Below are 19,698 nucleotides of genomic sequence, written 5' to 3'. Positions count from 1 at the left end.
AGAAAACGGGTGAGAAAAGCAGAAAAGTGACAAAACCCAGCCTTTACTCCTGGGGAAAAACCTAAGGGTGACACAAACTCAACCTGCCTGGGTGGTGCTGCCCTGGACAATCCCAGACTGCTTGACCCAGCCCCTCCTCCCTCTGGGAGTGCTCAGAATTCCCAGCAGGCATGGGAAGGGTGGGTTTAATGTGGGGAATGGATTTGTAGAGTTCTCAAAACCTGACAGAAGGCCCACACAATGTGCATCTGTATGCAAACCTTGAGATAAGAAATGTTGACTTAGAAATGCCATTCTAGGAATAGGACAGACATTGTTGGGAGAGAAATGGAGCTAGAAACAAGTTTAAAAGGATGGCCTGGCAAATAAGACTGGATACTTTGGAGAAATAGAACTATGAAAGATCATTGTAGTGGGACCCACCAGGGGCAGTTCTGGATGACTGGCTTTAAGGCATTTACAGCATGGTGTGGCTAAAGCTGATAGGCCAAGAAACACTTATAGTGCATTGTAATTAGGAAATAATTGGCTTCTGATTGTGATGGCATGAATTATAACATCTGTATTGTCTCACCCTTCACATGATACTGAAAATGGAATAAAAGTTCTTCAAACACCTCTCATTTGCCCCATCTCTCATTTATGGGGACAAGGTGATTATGGAGGGGTGTAAGCCCTGGGAGACTTCAAGGAAAAGGAAACTTTCCAGGAAAATCCATCTGGATACACGGGAAAGCTCTGACAGACAGACAGAACTCCCTGCCAGCTCTGCCAGCTTCAATGGAGGGAAGACCTGGGAGAGGGTTTTGGGTGAAGCCCTGCCCTAGGGTGATGTTATGATGCTTGTATCCCTATTCCTGTGTTCTGTTCATGCTGGCTATCATGTTCTGTGCCTTCAAGACCGGCTCTGAAGAGCAAAGTTTTGTTTTGGTTTTGTTATCAGCTGCTCCCCCACGGCTGGTGAGACACACAGACAGGGCAGTACATGGGTGCTGCTTTTGCTTTTTGCTTTGCTTTTCCTTTTGCTCTTGCTTCTGCTTTGCTCCTGCTTTGCTCTTGCTTTTTGCTTCTGCTCATTAGTTAGTTTAGCTAAGCAGAGCGAATTTTTTCCTGGACTGTTTCTCCTTTCCCTTTTTTGGACCAACTTGAACCTGCTCCGGGCTGGGACCTGGGAAACACCGAGAGTTTGCACCTTGTGGCCAAGGTGCAGCAGCTACCCCAGCACAGGACAGACTGATAACAGAGCGACCACTCCCAAGGGAGACTTTCTGAATTTGTCATCTTTTTCAGAGCGGTGACAGAGTGGTGTCACCTGGTATTGTTCCTTTTGTGTGCTGGGGGTGCTGTGCCTGTTAAATAAACAGGTTCTTTGCACTTGTCTCCGAGGAATCCTTCCCGAAATGGTAGGGGAAGAGGGGCTGTGTGGGTTTGCTTTCTGGAGGGGCCCCTTTGGAGGTTTTCTCCCAAACTTGCCCTAAACCAGGACAAGTGGAGAAGGCTCAGGAAGGGCAGAGTCAGACAGGCTGGTACCTCAGTGAGCTCCACGTTGGCGGGGTCGCCCAGCACGGAGCCGTCGGGCTGTTTGTAGCCGGCGTAGCGGATCAGCTGCGCGTTCCAGATGCGGAAGTCGTGCTTGCTGTCCGTGCGCTGCGGGAAGATGGTGATGGCCGACCTGGGGGGAAAAGGCAGAGCTGGTGGATGCCATGAGCTGCAGGAGGGGTGAGATGCTGGAGGAAAAGTGCTGCCACCACCTCTGGGTGTGCCCTGAGCGAGTCCCTGAGAGTCGGTGGATCTGGAATTTGGGGTGTTCCCAGCTCCTGGCTGCTCACAGGGGGTTTCAGATCTGGAGAGCAGTCTGAGCTCTGTGCTGTATGCAGAATATATAAAAGGGGAAATAATGGGAAAATCTTCCCTCTGAGGTCTAACAGGCAGCAAGAAGAGAGAGACTTGAACCAGCAGGACTCCTCCACCCCAGATCAGATCCCTCTAACCCTTCCCAGGACTGCTGCTGGCTGTGCAGTGCCCAGACCCAACTCCAGCTGGGTCTCCACTCATCCAGTGGCCCTCGGATTCAAAGCCTGGTGACTCCCTGGTGGCTCACCTGAGGTTCCCCTTGTTGGTGGCGTACTTGATGTGGTTGCAGATGTAATTGAACATCCCATGGGCTGTGGTGCAGTCCCGGGCATCAAACACCTGGAACAGGGAAGCAGTTGTGGGGATGTTCCAGCTCCTAGGGCAGAGCCAGGCAGAGGAAACACAGCACATGGAGAACTCCAGGCACCACTGTGGCTTCTCAGGGATCTAAAGCTCCGTAATTATGTGTTCCCTGCCTTTGGAACACGTGGATGTCTAATCCAGCTGCCCGTTTTGCTTTGGAGAGGTGACTCATCTGCTGCTCAGGCAAAAACCTCCTCATTCCCGTGCTCCCAACCTGCTGCTGTTCCTGCCTCATCCCCCAACAATTACAGAGTCTGCTCTACTTCTCTTCAGCACTCAAAGCTGGAGCAGGACAGGTGCCAGCCAGGGCTGGGGGGGCAGGGAATCACGGAATCATGGAATGGCTTGGATTGGGACTTTTAAAGAGCATCTCACTCCACCCCCTGGCCATGGCAGGGACACCTTCCACTACCCCAGGGTGCTCCAAACCCTGTCCAGCCTGGCCTTGGACACTGCTAGGGATCCAGGGTCATCCATGAAAGCATGGGGAAATCAGGAAGGGGCATGAACAGAAGTGGCTGTGCCCATTCCCTGTGTGAAGCAGCCACAGGAGCTGCTCAGCAGCACTGGATTTGTTCCAGGTTACAGGAGGAGAGTACAGCTCTGTACCAAGGGATTCCCTAGGGATCACTGATTTCCAATCCTGTTCTGTGTTTCCCTTGCCAAAAGGACACTGAGCCAAACCCTCCCCTGCTGGATCTCAGTACTGAGGACAAATGTGTCCTGCTGCCTCTCTCCAGGTGGAGCAACAGGTTTGGAAACAGCAGGAAAGATGTTGGAGCAGGATCTGATATTGAAAAACATCCCCTGGAACACCAGCTTCCATTTCAGACACAGCCGCCTCATCTCCCATCCCACAGACACTTTTCCAGCTCCTGCCAGCATCCCAGAGCTGCTGAGGGGAGCTGTGTGTGCTGAACACCTGCCCCTGGGCCTGTGCTGTGCTTCCCAGGTGCTGGAGAGCAGGAATTTGCCTCTCCAGAACTCCAGCACGCCCTTTGGCAGGAATCTCCTGGGTGTTTGTGGTGGGATTGGTGCTCACCTGCAGCTTGGACCACTGGATCCTGCCCACGCAGCGCGCCGCATTCCTCCAGGCGTGCTTGGCTCCGTAGATCAGCTCCGTGTCCCGCAGCTGGTACGTGTCAGTGGCCTCAATCTCCTTGGTCACCTCCTCCAGCCTCTCCATGTGGGCCTTGGAGCCGGATCTGGGAAGGTTGGGAGCAGAGGAGGTGGAGGGTCAGGCGGAGGGCAGGGAATGCTGCTGCTCTCCACCTGGAATGATTTGTTCCTACACATCCACAGGGATTGTGGGGATGGTTATCCCAGATTTGGGATAGCAGGTGGGCAAGGACCAGGGGGAGAGAGCAGTGGCTTGTGCAGAGACACAACAACACCAGGAATGAAACTCTACCCAAGAAGCAGCTGCTGGAGGAGCACCAGAGCCTCCCCCTGCTGTGACTTACACGGGTGGGAGATCACATCATGGAATCATGGAATGGCCTGGGCTGGAAGGGACCTTTAAACTCATCCCATTCCACCCCTGCCATGGCAGAGACACCTCCCACTGTCCCAGGCTGCTCCCAGCCCCAGTGTCCAGCCTGGCCTTGGGCACTGCCAGGGATCCAGGGGCAGCCCCAGCTGCTCTGGGCACCTGTGCCAGGGCCTGCCCACCCTGCCAGGGAACAATTCCTGATTCCCAATATCCCATCCATCCCTGCCCTCTGGCAGTGGGAAGCCATTCCCTGTGTCCCTTTCCTCCATCCCTTGCCTCAAGTCTGTCTCCATGTTTTTTTTTTGCCTCCTTCAGGCACTGGAAGGCCACAAGGAGGTCACGCCAAAGCTTCTCTTTTCCAGACTGAACAATCCCAACTCTCTCAGCCTTTCCTCCCAACAGAGCTGCTCCATCCCTCTGATCATCCTGGTGCCTCCTCTGGTGTCACTCCAGCAGCTCCAGGTCCTTCTCGTGCTGGCCCCAGCTCTGGGTGACACATGTGACCTCTCAGCACCAGCAGCAGCCTTGGGCTGAGGCAGCATGTGGTGTTGCATTTTAGTTAAATGCTATGCTCTGTCTCACCCCTCGAAAATGTACGAAAATGTTCAGTTTATTCCAAGCCTGTGATCCTCCCCTGAAGCATCATGTATCTGCAATCCCATTGGCCCAAGGCTTATTCCACCCCACTTTGAATCTCCCTGTTAAGCTGTGCAAGGGAGATCAGACTCTCTCTTGGCCCTTCTCTCCCTAGGTTCTCCCTCTCTCCCCTTTCCCCCTTCTCCCTCAGAAGCCATGCTGCTCCCGGGGGTGGGACCCCAATAAACCTTCATCTAATTAGCACCCTCAGAAGCCGTGTGGAGTCTCCTTGCCTGCCTGCTGCTTGAGCAAACATACAGCTTAGGGAGCCCCCCGGGTCCCCAGGCAAATCACAACCAACAAATGGACAGCAACAAATGGCGCCCAACGTGCAGCACGAACCCATGACCCCGGGATTGAGTCCCATGCTCTACCATGGAGCTAGGCAGGCAGCAACAGCAGCACCCACCTCTTTATGGAGGAGTAGTACTGGTCAATGAAGTCCTTGGCCAGGAGCAGCACCTCCTCCTTGCTCCTGGTGTCCTCTGCCTTGCGGATGTGGGGGCTGGGGGTCATCACAGAGCCCATGCAGATCTGCTCAGTGCATGCCGTGGCCTGAGGGGACAGGAGGGAACAGGAATGTCCTGGAGCCACCACGGCACTGCTGGGCTGGGCTGGGGCAGTCAGCCATCAGCCACAAACAGGGACATTCCCAGCTGGCTGGGGCCACTGAGTGGTGACAGCTAGGCCATGTGCAGTCACCACTTGTCCCTCCTGATCAGACAGTGGAGAGATGGGGTTCACACCCCAGCTTGGCATGAAGTCAAATGCTTTACCTTATTTAACCCAATGGATTTCCCTCTCTTTGCTTATTGCACCAGATTTGAAATTCAAACCCTACTGGAGTGTCTCAGGTTGAAAGGTGTAGCTGGGCTGTGTGTTCTATTGCCCATCTGTCAGAGCTGGGGCAGTTCTCTGCTGTCCATGGGGCAGTTTTTCCTTTATCTCTCCCCCAGCCAATCCTCCCTGCAGGAGATCTCTGCTGTCCATGGCCACTGAGTGTCCCTGCAGGGCTGATCCAATTCCAGCATCCCATGGGGAGATGCTGCGCCCAGGGCAGGAGCCAAGCATTCCTACCTGGATCCAATGTGAGCCTGGCACAGCACAGCAGCCTTTGCCCAGTGCATTGCCAGAGGAGCAGCTTCTGCTGCCCTGCATGGCCAGAGGGAGCCCAGGCCCATCTCCAGCAGCCCTGGAGCTGCAGAGGAAAACTCCCCCCTTGTGCAGGATCCCTGCTCCAGCAGAGCCACAGCTGGCACTGCAGGAGGGCTGAGCCCCCATGGGATGGGGCTGTGCCACCCCCCCTGACACACAGGGGACAGGGCATGGTCTCACTCTGGCAGTGGTTTTTTTTGTTTTTGTTTGTACTATTGCATTTGTATTTTTAATTTTCCTCGTAAAGAACTGTCATTCCTACTCCCCTATCTTTACCCGAGAGCCCCTAATTCCAAAACTATAATAATTCAGACACAGGGGGTTTACATTTTCCATTTCAGGGGAGTCTCCTGCCTTCCTTAGCAGACACCTGGCTTTTAAACCAAGACATGAATTCCTCCACTTTTGCATTCCTGGGTAAATCCACCTTGGAAATGGTGCCATTCACTCATCGATACTCAGGGAATTTGGGGCAGCTCTACTCACCATGGCAGTCTTGAGGTGCAGGGTGTCGTGGAGCACGGATCCCGTCTCCCAGTTCTTGATTTTCACAAAGCGGGGGCATTTGGAAGGGCTCCCGTTGGCGTTCTTGGTTGGGGACTGGCGCCCAGATGACGGCGGCTGGAAAAGAGGGAACACCCAGCACAAGGTCAGAACTCATCAGCAAAATCCAGGAAAAGGCCCCTGTCAGAACCCAGGACATCCCTCTGGCTGCCCTGGATGGCTCAAGCCCCTGCCAGGGGGCTCAGAGACCTTGGCATGAAGCCAAAGAGACCTGTGCCTTTGATTTTGACCCATGGAAAAAATTACCAACTTTATATGAGGATTCACAAGCCACAGAAGTTTAAGTAGAATGATAGTTTGTTACAAAATAGAAAAATAGAATTTTGGGGTTTTAGAATGGGAGTTCAGAAGCCAAGATGGAGTGATTTGGGCATGTCTTGTCCTTCTTCTTTCTTCTTCTTAGCCTCCCTCTTCTGGGTGATGGTGGCACTTTTGGATTGGTTTAGAGTAGAAATGGACTGTCTAACATATTATTGTATGGGAAATTATTGTAAATAATGTACATGTAGTTTTTAGTATAAAAAGATAACACCACCTCTGAGGTGGTCAGTGTGACTTGGACTCACTTGCTAGACAGACCTCAGCAGGTCAGGAAAAGAATGTTACAGATAACAGAGAATAAACAACCTTAAAAACCACAGCCGAAGAATCCTGACTCCTTCTTCAAACTCGGAGCTGGGAAAAAGAGACTTTCTAACACCTCAGGGTCATCTCGACCACAGAAACCCTGAGAGGTCGGAGCAACAAAGCATTGTGTATGGCTGGATGGCTGTGAGTAAATTCTGGGGTGACACAGCCAGACAAGGTGTGTTATCCCAATATTTGGTGTTATTTGGGATCCTACAACAGAGCCGCTGACTGGCAATGGCATTAAGAAGTTGTGTCTGGTTATGGGACAGCTAAACCTGTGGGAAATGAGTTAAAAACAGAGGTGGAAGTGACTTGGAGAATGTTGTGTTCCAGTTTCCTAGAGGAAGACTCTCCCCCAAAATCTGTGGGGTGTTTCTTCCCAAGGAGCATCACCTGCTCCGGTTCTGCAGGCGCCAAGCTCTGCCTGGAAGAATGAAGAGCTGAGCATCAATCTGAGCAAGCCAAAGGCACAGCTCCTCTGCTACCAATGCTGGAAAGCTTTAGGAACGAGGATGGATGAATTATCCAAGTGGGGGGCTGCTGAATCATGAGTAGTTGGATTTCTCCAGCCTCAGCTCCCTGACACTGCCTTGGCATGGGCTCATCCAGCTCTCCTTGAGTTCTGTGCCAGCACGGGGAGTCTCAGCCAGCACAGAGCTTTTGAGGAGCAGAACTGGTTACAGGTGCTCCTTTTTGCACGTTTTCACAGATAAAACCACAATTTTCTGCTGTGGCTCTTACTCACCCCAAGCACTTAAAGCTTCAAGAGCCATCAGTGTCTGCCAGTGGGGACAGGGGAGCCTACAGTGGCTCTGGGCAGCAGAGCTCTGTCTCCCAGGAATCAGATCTTACACAGGGATGTAATTCCATCACTGGAACCATGCTGCTGCTGCTGCAGCTCTCCAGGGGACATCTGAGAGCATCCTGGCCAAAGCTGCTGGTGTTTGGCACCACTTCAAGGCTCTGCACAGCAGCTCTGGGCTGGGACTGGGTCTGTCCCTTCCTACGACAATCCTGGGGCTGGTGTCCCTTTTGAATTATCTGGTTTTCTTGAAGCTGATGCTGCCTTCAGCAGTGTCACCTCTTTTCTGAAGGTCCTGGGCTCCTGTCACCCCTGCAGCAGGCAGCACAAATTTAAAGAAGCAAAAATCCAGCACAGGGTGGGAGAAGCTGCTGGCTCAGGAGGGAAGGCAGCAGGAGCCACAGGGATGACAGAGCAGCTGAGGCTCCAGCTCTGACTCGTTCCCACTTCACCAGGGGATTGCTCTGCTGCTCCAAAGCTCTCAGACATCAATCCTGGCTGACCCCAAGGCTGAGGCCTGGGCTGAGCAGACACCTTTGCATTTGCTGGCACTGCTGGCCAAACTTTTTGCTCAGTTCTCATTTTTACAATAAGTCCAGACTTTTTTCCCCCTGGAAAACAGGGATTTCAAGCAGCCTGAGGCTTGTGGTGTAATGACACGCTCTGAAAACATATTTTGGGAGCAAGGGACAGAGGCTGGAGGGGAAGGCAGAGATTTATAGCCTGAATCCTCAGCAGGACCTTCTTTAGCCCTTGCAGTTTCCAAAAGCTGCTCCCTGCACCCCTCAGGCTGTGCTGCCATGGATCTCTGACATTCCTCATGTCACAGATCCCATGATTGTCCCAAGGAGTGTGTCAAAGTCTGCCCCTTGAAGCCAAATGTCCACAGACCACATCTCAGCCTCCCCTCTGCATGCTGCAGAAACTGAATAAAAAATCTCATGCAGAGCTCAAACCCAGCAGTAAATAAGAACCTCCTTGATGTAGTCCTGCAAAAACACTATTTTTAAACTCTTTTTTTTTTCAATTTTGAGGAGTCCAGCCTGAATCATGGCAGTGGCAGCTCCTGGTCATCTCCCCCCCTGCTTGTTTTACTCTTCCAAGAGAATTGAATCATTCTTTAGTCACCAACAGCTTCCTGTGCTCCCTGACCCACCCCGAGGACCAAAGGGGACAATCTGCCACCTTCCCTCTGAGCCTGATTGCTCAGAGCATCTCCCTGAGATGGGCAAAATGTGCTGAAAACAGCTCAGAAATGCAACCAAAACCAATCCTCACCTGCAGCTCCACCTGCCAGACAGAAACTGGGAGCACCAGGCAGGGAGTGTTGATTGCACCCAGCACTTTTTAATGGGAGTTTTGATCTCCTGACAAGGTGTGCTGCTAAAATACCTCTTGCTGGAGCAGGTACGGTGCCAAAACGTGCTGAGAATGCAGATGTAGCCATGTCCCCATCCTCAGAGCAAGACTCAAAAATCTGGCCAAATCTGAGCCTTCAGACCTGCAGTCTCTGCCCCTTTCCTGCCCTGGGTCCAGCACAGCTCCTGGGGACAGGGGACACTGCCACCACGGGAGGACAAAGGGGCAGAACTTCACTGAGGGTTGGTGCTTATCTGCCTGCAGTGCTCTGCCTCAAACCCCTCCAAAGCTGCTCCCCTTCCCCATTTGTCTTTTCCCTGCAGGAGCTGGGCAAGCTGGAATCCTGGAATCACAGAGTCATTAAGGTCAGGAGAGGTCTCTGAGGTGGTTGATCCCAACCTCTGAGTGAGCACCACGCTGTCAGCTGGAGCAGAGCACCCAGTGTCATTCCTTGGACACTTCCAGGGGTTAATGGGACCCCATTAATCTGTTCCAGTGTCCCAGATTGCAAGGAAAGGGAAGGTGTGTATTCTATTTGTGTATTCTATTTGCCATCTGTATGGCAGTTATCTTCTGTTCATTGGGCAGTTTTCCTTATCTCTTCCACACCCAATCCTCCCTCAGGGGAGACACCTGCTGATAACAGCCATTGAATGTCACTGCATGGCTGATAAGAACTATAGCATCCCATTGGGAGGTGTGAGCCCAGAGGGAGGAGCCAAGCATTCCTACCTGGATATAATCTGGAGGTTCTGGAACACCAGCACGGCTTCTGCACTGGATTTCCCAGAGGAACAGCAGCTGCCTCTCCTTCCCCTGGATCTTCAGAGGCAGAATCCATCCTTCTCTACAGGATCCCTGCTCCAGCAGAGCCACCCCTGGCACTGCAGGAGGGCCTGAGCCACAATTCCAATGGTTCTGCTGCCAGCACCCTGACCCACAGGGTGTCAGGTTGGGTTCTGACTCTGGCAGTGCTGTTTTGGTTCACTGCATTGTTTATTTTTATTTTCTTCCCTAGTAAAGAACTGTTATTCCTGCTCCCATATTTTTTGCCTGAGAGCCCTTTAATTTAACATTTATAGCAATTCAGAGGGAGGGGGTTTACAGTTTCCATTTCAGGGGAGGCTCCTGCCTTCCTTAGCAGACACCTGTCTTGTAAAGCAAGATATCCAGTGCCTGACAACCCTCACTGGGAGAGGCCCACGGAGATGCTGAATCCTGGGACAGCAGCCAGGCTGGAGCAGAGGTGTCAGCTCTGACACCCCCATCCCGGAGCAGCTGTGGAGGAGAGAGAGAACCCAGGGGAGCCTGGGAAGGAGCTGTGTGTGAGCTGGTGTGTGTGTGTGTGTGCTGAAACAGGAGCCAAACACTCCCCGCCGCTGTGCCAGGGAGGCTGCGTGAGATCTTTTCATGTTTTAATGAGGCAGCTGGGATCTGGGTGACTCAGGAGAGGGACAAGCCGAGAGACAACTGCGGCAGCCGGGGCGCACACGCGTTATGCAAACAGCTCCCACCCGGAGCGTGCCGGCATTCCACGGATCCCGGGCTGTCTGCTCCCACAGGAGGAGCCCTGGGAGCTCCTTGGGGACACGGTGACAGTGGACATCTCTGTCCTGAGCTCTGCAGGTGCTCACCCTGCTAGGCTGGGTCCCAGCGGGGCGAGAGCAGCAGCAGCCGGGTTGTGGATTTATCTCCATGCTGACATTTCCGTCCAGACTGCATCAGCCCCGCTCAGCTCAGAGCGTGTCCTGTGCCTCTGCTCAGCTGTAAATCACCCCCACAAGCTGCTCTGAGTCGCTTCCCCTGAGAGCCACACGGGCACAGAGCTCCTGATTGCCCTCGGGCTGCTCGCGAATCAGTCCCTGTGGCTGGAACAGGACCTGGCACAACCTCAGCATCCTCAGGGTTAGGGCCAGGGGGATTGGGCTGCTGGGAAACCAGCAAAAGATGCGCTGTGGTTTTGTAAAAAATAACAGAGGGGTGGGGATCGATGCCCAGCGGGGCTTTCAGCACCTTATTACGAGCCTCAGTGAGCATTCGCCACCTGGCCAAGTGAATCCACCCAATCCTGCTTCAAAAAAAACCCAAGGAAAGTTCCCACTTGGCTTGACTTTCCCCAGTGTTAATAGTATTTATTGCTGCTTGAAAGAAGTTCAGCTGCCTTGACTGCACACAGCCCTGGGGAATGGCTGGGGGAAAAACCAGACTGCTTCCAGAAAAGCAGGCGTAAGGATTCGGGGATAAGAAGGATAAAAAGAAAGCTGTGCATCCAGTGGAAAAAAAAAATAATAAAGAGTTTAATAGCAGCTTAAGACTGGCGGTTTTGGCAGCCCCAGCACAGAGAGAAATTAAGCTCTGCACACAGAAGGTTATAAAGTGCTTATAGTAACAGACACGGACACGCACGGGGCTTAGCAAAGGAGCAGGAAGACTCTGCAGAGCTGGGGCAGAGGGAGCAGCCCTGACCTGTCCCTGGGCTCAGGATTCCCTGTGCTGGGACACGGAGCTGTCATTTGTGTGGGGGGACACCCAGCCCGAGGCTGGCTGTGCTGCTGGGACACCTGGCCATGGTCCTGAGGTGAGGGAGGGTGGAAATGGATCCCAGCCAGGCTGGGTACAGCCCTGCAGCATGGCCAGGGCTGTCCCGGTGCCCTGTGTGGGCATCAGCACCAGCTCAGAGGGTCCAGTGTGTCCCCCATGGGTCTCTGGCACTGCCAGACTGCAAAAGTGCATGGGAACGTCATTGCATGCAGGATTGCCAGGAGAAATGCATCCAGCCCTGGGCCAGCTCAGGAGGGACCTGGAGCTGCTGGAGGGAGCTCAGAGGAGGCCATGGAGATGCTGGAGCCCCTCTGTTCTGGAGCTGTGGCTGCCCCTGGATCCCTGGAATGTCCAAGGCCAGGCTGGACACTGGGGCTTGGAGCAGCCTGGGACAGTGGGAGGTGTCCCTGCCATGGCAGGGGTGGCACTGGGTGATCCTGTGGGAATCTCTGTGGCTTTCAGGCCACCCATCCCTCTGCTCTGCAGCCAGGCTGGGAGAGCTGGGGGTGCTCACCTGGAGAGGAGAAGGCTCCAGGGACACCTCAGAGCCCCTGCCAGGGCCTAAAGGGGCTCCAGGAGAGCTGGAGAGGGACTGGGGACAAGGGATGGAGGGACAGGACCCAGGGAATGGCTCCCACTGCCAGAGGGCAGGGCTGGATGGGATATTGGGAATTAGGAATTGTTCCCTGGAAGGGTGGGCAGGCCCTGGCCCTGGATCCCTGGCAGTGCCCAAGGCCAGGCTGGACATTGGGGCTGGGAGCAGCCTGGGACAGTGGGAGGTGTCCCTGCCCATGGCAGGGTGGTGATCTCCAGTCTGGTCCCCCAGGTCCTGCCTGGATAATCCCATCAGGGAGATCCTTTTGCCCAAGCCCTGGCAGAGCTTACGCACGTCGTGTTTTCCCCGAGGTGATCTTGGTGGCCTGGCAGGGTCTGCCTGACGTCTCTGGCTCTGCTACAAACGTGGAGTTAATCTCCTCTTGGCAAGGAAGCCTGAGAATTTATGGCCATGGAGTGTGAGAGATGAAAAGGCACCGTGGAAGGCATTATCTGAAGTGCTCTATTGAATTACCATCAGATGAATCCAAAGGACTTTAATGATGCAGCTTGGCCTGGTGCCACCAGAAGGGATCACACTCCCCAGGGAGGCCTCGGCGTCCTGCTCCTGGCTGGGCTCCCATCCCACGTCAGATGAGGAGCAGAATTCTCCAGTGACCTCCATTCCCTGCCTGACCCATGGCCACTTCAGCTCCTGGCCCCAAGGGGCTCAGGGATCCATCACCTGCAGCTTTTGGGGTCACATGTTGTCCCTGCAGGTTCTCTGCGCTGTGAGAACCCACCGGGATGGGTCACATTCCCACAAACCCTGGGAATTCTGGTTTTCCCACCCAAAGCAGCCCCAGCCACGGCCTCTTACCTGCTGTCCTTCAGAGCAGGGGTTGTTCAGGACCACGGGGACGTTGCTCTTCCCCCACAGGTCCCCCGGGACACGATCGTTCTCCATCCGAGCTGGCAGAGCTTTCTGGGGATTGTTCTCCCCTTCCCTGAAACTGAAGGGTTAAAAACCTTTTGGGGTGCTGGCACCCCAAAAGCTCCAAGCTCCAGCTGCTTCCCACAGGAGCCAAAACTTGGCCAGTGCTCCGTGGGAAGGGAGGAAAGGCAGGGCCTCAGCCAGGGCGATGAATCACCAAGGTGAGGACAACCCAAGCACCACGGGAGCTCCACCTCAGAGCCACAGGAGTGCCCACTCTGGCCCTACAGCAGAGCCTCTGCACCCCAAAATCCTGCTGGAACCTGGGAAAACAACCCTGGGAGATGGGGAAGGGAGGCTGGAGAAGCTGGTGGCAGAAGGAGCTTGCAGAGCAGGGAAGAGGAAGAAACAGCCCAGAACAAACAGGAGCTGAGCTCCCAGGAGCTCTCCCTGCTCTTCCTGACCTTTCCACATGCTGGAGTGGAAGTGATTTCAGCCAGGCAAACTGAGGAATATGTGGGGTGTATTTGGGTGGAATATGGGTTATATTTGGGTGGAATATGGGATATATTTAGGAGGAATATGGGGTATATTTGGGTGGAATATGGGATATATTTAGGAGGAATATGGGGTATATTTGGGTGGAATATGGGATATATTTAGGAGGAATATGGGGTATATTTGGGTGGAATATGGGGTATATTTGAGAGGAATATGGGGTATATTTGGGTGGAATATGTGGCATATTTGGGTGGAATATGGGGTATTTTTGGGGGGAATATGGGACATATTTGGGTGGAATATGGGTTATATTTGGGTGGAATATGGAGTATATCTGGGGACAAAATGGGACATATTTGATGGGAATATGGGATATATTTAGGGGGAGTTGCTGGGGATGAGGGGAGGGCTGGGCACTGGAGACATCTCAGCGCTGGCTGCCCCAGCCCAGGTGGTGACACTGGAGTAGCTCAGGTGTAACCCAGGTGTAACCCAGGTGTAACTCAGGTGTAGCTCAGGTGTGACTCAGGTGTAGATCAATGCACCACACACCTTTTGGGGTGTAGGAGAGGCTCTGAAATGCCACCTGAGCTGGTGCAAAACCTCTGCCAGGTGAGCCCTCATCAAGGAGAAAACAACCAGGGTTTAGAGAGGTGACATTCAGACAGGCAGGGGGTGGCACCTGTGTCACCAGCACCCCCAAGGCCACCAGGGAAGGGGCTCCTGGGTTGGGCAGAGCAGGGGCACGGGTCAGGATGGGCACAGGCACTGAGGAAATGCCTCAGAAATTGTTTTGCTCCTGCTGTCAGTCCTTAAAAGCCTTCCAGGTGCCACTGAATCAATAATGAGAATTCTCATTAATGGTGGCAGAGTTTGGGCACTGACCAAAGTAGGACATTTGCACCCAAGGCATAAATCACACCAACAGCATGCTCCTGATTCAATTTCAGGAAGACAAACAAATACAAATAAATTCAGTTTCACAGTCCTTGAACTCCTTTAGCTTAAGGAAAAGACTTCATTTAAAGAGCATCTCCCTGTGCTTTTTCTGTCATTTTTCTGCTTTTACAAAGCCATGCTCAGCTGCCAAAATATTTCCCTGGGCTCTGGCCACCTTCCAATGGTTGGAAAGTGGCCACCTTGGTGGGAGTGAGGACGCACAGGTGCCCAAGGGCCATTTTCCCTGGGATTTCTGTGCCCCTCCAGGCCATGAAAGCTGTTCCAGTTCCCTGGTGAGCTGGCCCTAGGAGGATGTGAAAGGGTTTCAATCAGATAAAACACAGCTTTTAAGAAACCCCACCCAAGCACCTCAGCCAAAGGCAACAGAGATCCTGTGACTGTGTTCACAGGGGTTCTTGGATGAGGGAAGAGACGAGGATCTGACTCCATGTTTCAGAAGGCTTGATTTATTATTTTATGATATATATTACGTTAAAACTATACTAAAAGAATAGAAGAAAAGGTTTCATCAGAAGGCTGGCTAAGAATAGAATAAGAAAGAATGATAACAAAGGTTTGTGGCTTGGACAGAGAGTCTGAGCCAGCTGTGATTGGCCATTAATTACAAACAACCAACATGAGCCCAATCCCAGATGCACCTGTTGCATTCCACAGCAGCAGATAACCATTGGTTACATTTTGTTCCTGAGGCCTCTCAGCTTCTCAGGAGGAAAAATCCCAAGGAAAGGATTTTTCATGAAAAGATGTTTGTGACAAGATCCCAATCCCTGCTGCAGGGGATGGTGATCCACACAGATTCCAGCATGCACAGGGATGCACAGAGATCCTGGGGACAGGGACAGCCAGCAGCCACACATCCCTCTGTGCCCAACCCAGAGGGCAAGCTCGGGGTTTCCTGCCTCCATCCCAGTAATCCCCAGCAGGCAGGCAGCAGGGAATTGGCAGGATGAGAGCCCAGCCAGCCTGGCTGTCCCCTCGGAGCCAGCCCAGCTGTTGAATCTCCTGGAGAGCTCTCATTCATTCCCACATCCCTGCCCTCCTGCCCTGATCCCAGCGTGCCAGGGGACTGGGGGAAATGGATTGGAGAATTCTCCAAACCTGACAGAAGGCCCACACAGTGTGTGCATCTGTATGCAAACCTGGAAATAAGAAATTGCTGACTTGGAAATGCCACGGAATGGGACAGGCATTGTTGGGAGAGAAATGGAACTAAAAACAAGTTTCAAAAGGTGGCCTTGCAAATAAGACTAGATAATTTAGAGAAATAGAACTGTGAAACATGCATTGAATTAAGACTTATGAGGGGTAATTTTAGATGATTGGCTTTAAAGCGTTTACAGCATGGTGTGGCAAAAAGCTGATAGGCCAAGAAATGCTTATAGTGTATAATAATTAAAAAATAGTTGACTTGAATGACTTGTAATGGCATGAATTATAACATCTGTATTGTCTCACAATGAGAGACATTGTCTCACAATTATCTCTTCAAATGAGACTGAAAATAGAATAAAAGCTTTTCAAACACCTCTCAGTTGCCCCATCTCTGGGTCAGGAAAGGGCATTGTCCAACAGGGACACAGAGCCAGGTCAGCACAGGGCCACAAAGCTCCTGAAGTCACCTCCAGCAGCTGACAGGCCCCAGCTGCTCCTCACAATGGGCCCAAAATCCAGACAGAAGCACTGAATCCATAAGGAAGAGATCTCTTGGCTCTCCTGGAGCTTGGGACTTGGCAGAAGGAACCTGCTGGAAAACCACGGGGCCTCTCCAGGAGAAGTTTGAGATCAGCCAGAGACCCTACAGGCACCTCCAGAATGGTGCTGGGACCTGAGAAGGGTCTGCAGGGCCAGTGCCAGCACGAGGGAAGCTTGGAGAGGATTCCTGGAGGCCTGGGAATCTCGTTGGGATCTCGTTGTGTGCACAGGAGCAAAGCCATGAACGTTGGCAGCTGGAGAAATCCCAGATGTCAAATGAAACTGGGCATTAATTTGGGTGGTTTGGGATTTCCAGGTCCTGCTGGAGCAGGGATTGCTCCCATTCCTTGGCCTCAAGCACCACCTGACAGCGAGGTGCCCCGTGCTGAGGGACAGGGACATCCAGGTGGGAATTACCTGGTGTCAGAACCCAGAACATCCTCTGGCTGTCCAGGATGGCCAGGACCCCTGCCAGAGGGCTCAGAAGCCCTGGCACAGAGCCCAAAACACCTGTGGGTTTGATTATGACCCATGGAGCAAATCACCAACCTTAGATGAAGATCAGCAAGCCACAACAGTTTAGGTAGAATAATAGTGAAGTTATCACGGGGTGGAAAAGTAGATTTTAGGGTTTTTGTTATGGGGGTTCAGGGGGCAAGATGGAGGGAACTGGGTGTGTCCAGCCTTTCTCCTTCTTGGCCTCCATCTTCTGCTGTGATGGTGGCACTTTTGGATTGGTTTAGAGTAGAAGCTCAGTGTCTAACACAGGTGATAGGTATTGGAAAGGAATTGTAAACATTGTACACATTGTAGTTTTTAGTACAAAGACATAACCCTGCCCTGGGGCAGGCAGAGTGCCTGGAACTGTCCTGCTGGATGGACCTCGGCAGGGCAGGAGAAAATTTTTTATAGATGAGAAACAATGAACAACCTTGAGCCCAAGAAATGAAGAGCCATGACTCCTTCTTCAAGCACTGGGCTGGGAAAAGAGACTTTCAAACTTGGGGTCACTGTGAGCAGCTAAAGATCCTGACAACCTGGGTGCTCCACATCCCTTGTGTGCCTGCAGGTGTGGCAGGAGCAGAATTCCTGCTGCTCTTCCCCATGGATTTGTGGCTGCATGAGCACAGCACCGAGGGGCTGACCCTGCTGGGAAAGCACAGCCAAGGGTGGCTGTGACAAAGCCACCAGAGTGACCTGGGGGTGTCCCTGGTGCTGCGCCTGGCCAGGGCTGCCCTGAGCCTCCCCCGGATGGGGCTGCCCACAAGGATCCGGCTCTGTCCTTTTGGAGAGAGGCAGGGAGAGAAAAGCCCATTGAGAGCAGCCAGAGCCTCAGCCCAGCCCGAGCACAGATGGGGGAATAAAAATAAAAACCATCAATTGCTTCATTTTACAAATATTTCCTGGCCCTCGCTTGTAAGGGCCTTGTTTGCGAGCTGGGACGGGAACAGGATTTTTGGGATGAGTTGTTTTCCTCTCTTGCCGTGGCTGCTGCAGCCCCCAGAGGCACAGGGTGACCTGAGGATGTCACTCACAGCTCCAGCAGGCTGAGGGGACAGCCACAGCTCAGCCCCTGGGCAATGTTCCCAAAAGGATTTTATCAACAGGAGAGCCCCAAAAGCCTTTCTGGTGGGCACTGGGGGGGCACAGCTCCCTCGAGGGAGCCAGGCTGGGCATCCCCAGGGATCTGCCCTGGGAGAGCCACAGGGAGAGAGGAGCTGGCTCCTCTTTTTAGAGAAGCTCAGGCCAGGTTGGACATTGGGGCTTGGAGCAGCCTGGGATAGTGGAAGGTGTCCTGGGACTGGAGCTTTGAGGTCTTTTCCGATCCAAACCATTCCATGAGATGTTTTTAATCCCCATTTTGATATCTTGGAAGCAATGCTGAAGGTGGAGGCCATTGGTTGGATGAACTCCCCCAAAAGCCAGATCCAGGATCCAGGATCCCTCTCTGACCACTCCCAGATCCATCACACACTCTTGGCCAGATCTCTTGGATCCAGAGAGACCCAAAACCCTGTTTGAGGGGTTTTTGTGATCTGAAAGCCAAATCTGATACTTTAAAAAGGAAAGAGGAATCCTGCCCTCCCCCACTGGTGCCAGGCAGAGCCTGGGATGCTGCCTCCCCTTGGAAAGAGCATCTGGCTGCTTGGAGAAATGAGAGGCACCACTGTTTTCTTTTGACTAATTTGATGATGTTGCAGTGCTCCGAGTGATGAAGCAGAAGGGAAGTTGCTGAGACAGCCCTTTCAGAAATTTCTCCAAAGCTTTTCCAAAAAGAAATTAAAGGGGAGAAAAAAAAAAAGATGGAAAGGGAAGTTTGTCAGTTTGTCACTCGTCTCCTTTGAATTTCCTTGGCAGAAGGATCTCTCTGATTCCCAGGAAGGGAGCAGAGCCAGCCCTGGCTGCTGCCACCCCAGGCGGGATGGATGATGAGGGTGGCAGTGCCCACACTCTGGTGACAGCTCTGGTGACACTGATAGCATCACTCTGTGCTGTGACCAGGGACCAGCTTCTCCTTCTCCTGGCAAACCTGAGCCTGGGGCTGTGTGGGAAGCTCAGGAGAGAAATTCCTTCCTCTTACCTCATTCCCTGATTGTTCCCCAGGCATGGCTGCACTTGCAGTGCTCCTCCTTCTGGTGGGATAAGCAGCTCCTGCCTCACCTTTCTCTTGTCCCATGGAAAACCACATTCCAGAGGGGCAGAAATTAAAATTCCCTAATTTAATTAATTTAATTTAAATTAAAATTAAAATGCTCCCTTCCCTGGAAAAGGTGCTGGCTGCAGGCTGGAGGGTTCAGCAAGGTCTGGACAAGAGCAGAGGGGGAGGGATGGGGCAGGAGAAGGGATTTCCAGGGTGCAGAGGATGGAGCAGAGCTCAGGAAGGAGGTGGGAATTTGGAAAAAGGAATAACTCCAAAATCTGGGATGCACTCCCTGGAGAGGCAGCAGGGACGGTGGGAACTGCAGGGTGATCCAAGCAAGGAACAAGTGGGAGAGGGGATCTGGGACAGCACAGAAGGAGGAGGAAAAGCCTCAGGAAGAACCTGTGGAATGATCTGGAGAAGATCCTGCAGCCTCAGAACGTCAGGAATGTGCCCAGCACTGGGATCAGGGACTAATGAGCTGAGCAAGCTGCAGCCTCAGGGAGCCTGTGAAATAGGAGTCTGGCAAATGCCTTTGAGGAGGCACTGACACGGAAAGACCTGGGAACAGATCCAGGCAGTCCCAAAGTCCCAACAGCACAGCTCAAAATTCAGCCAGCACCGAGCTGCAACAGCTCCTGTCCCTCCCTGTGAGCTCCTGGAGGATCCCAACCTGGCCAGGGGAATGAAAGAGCTCAGGGGTGCTGGGAACCACACCTGGATCTCCTGTGGGGTCACACCTGGATCTCCTGGGGGATCACACTTGGGGCTCTTGGGGGGTCACACCTGGATCTCCTGGGGGATCACACCTGGATCTCCTGGGGGATCACACCTGGGGCTCCTGGGGGATCACACCTGGGGCTCCTGGAGGATCACACCTGGATCTCCTGGGGGATCACACCTGGATCTCCTGGGGGATCACACCTGGATCTCCTGGGGGATCACACCTGGGGCTCCTGGGGGTCACACCTGGATGTTCTGTGGGATCACACCTGGGGCTCCTGTGGGGTCACACCTGGAGCTCCTGGGAACCACACCTG

General features: G+C 53.1%; 1 protein-coding gene across 1 annotated transcript in view; it reads right to left on the bottom strand.

Annotated features, from left to right (window-relative positions):
* Positions 1-19,698, bottom strand: part of NOS1 (nitric oxide synthase 1) — a 70,388-nt gene that overhangs the window by 30,760 nt on the left and 19,930 nt on the right. Inside the window, exons 3-8 of the mRNA XM_066562499.1 lie at positions 12,811-12,943; positions 5,987-6,121; positions 4,755-4,900; positions 3,260-3,422; positions 2,102-2,193; positions 1,531-1,672 (exon numbers count right to left, since the gene is read on the bottom strand). Of these exons, the coding sequence (XP_066418596.1) occupies positions 1,531-1,672; positions 2,102-2,193; positions 3,260-3,422; positions 4,755-4,900; positions 5,987-6,121; positions 12,811-12,943 (811 nt within the window). The remainder of the gene's footprint in view (positions 1-1,530; positions 1,673-2,101; positions 2,194-3,259; positions 3,423-4,754; positions 4,901-5,986; positions 6,122-12,810; positions 12,944-19,698) is intronic.

This window comes from Molothrus aeneus, chromosome 18, assembly GCF_037042795.1.
Source record: "Molothrus aeneus isolate 106 chromosome 18, BPBGC_Maene_1.0, whole genome shotgun sequence".
NCBI classification, from domain to species: domain Eukaryota; kingdom Metazoa; phylum Chordata; class Aves; order Passeriformes; family Icteridae; genus Molothrus; species Molothrus aeneus.
The sequence above is the reverse complement of the archived record's forward strand: the minus strand, read 5'-3'. Positions and strand labels throughout refer to the sequence as shown.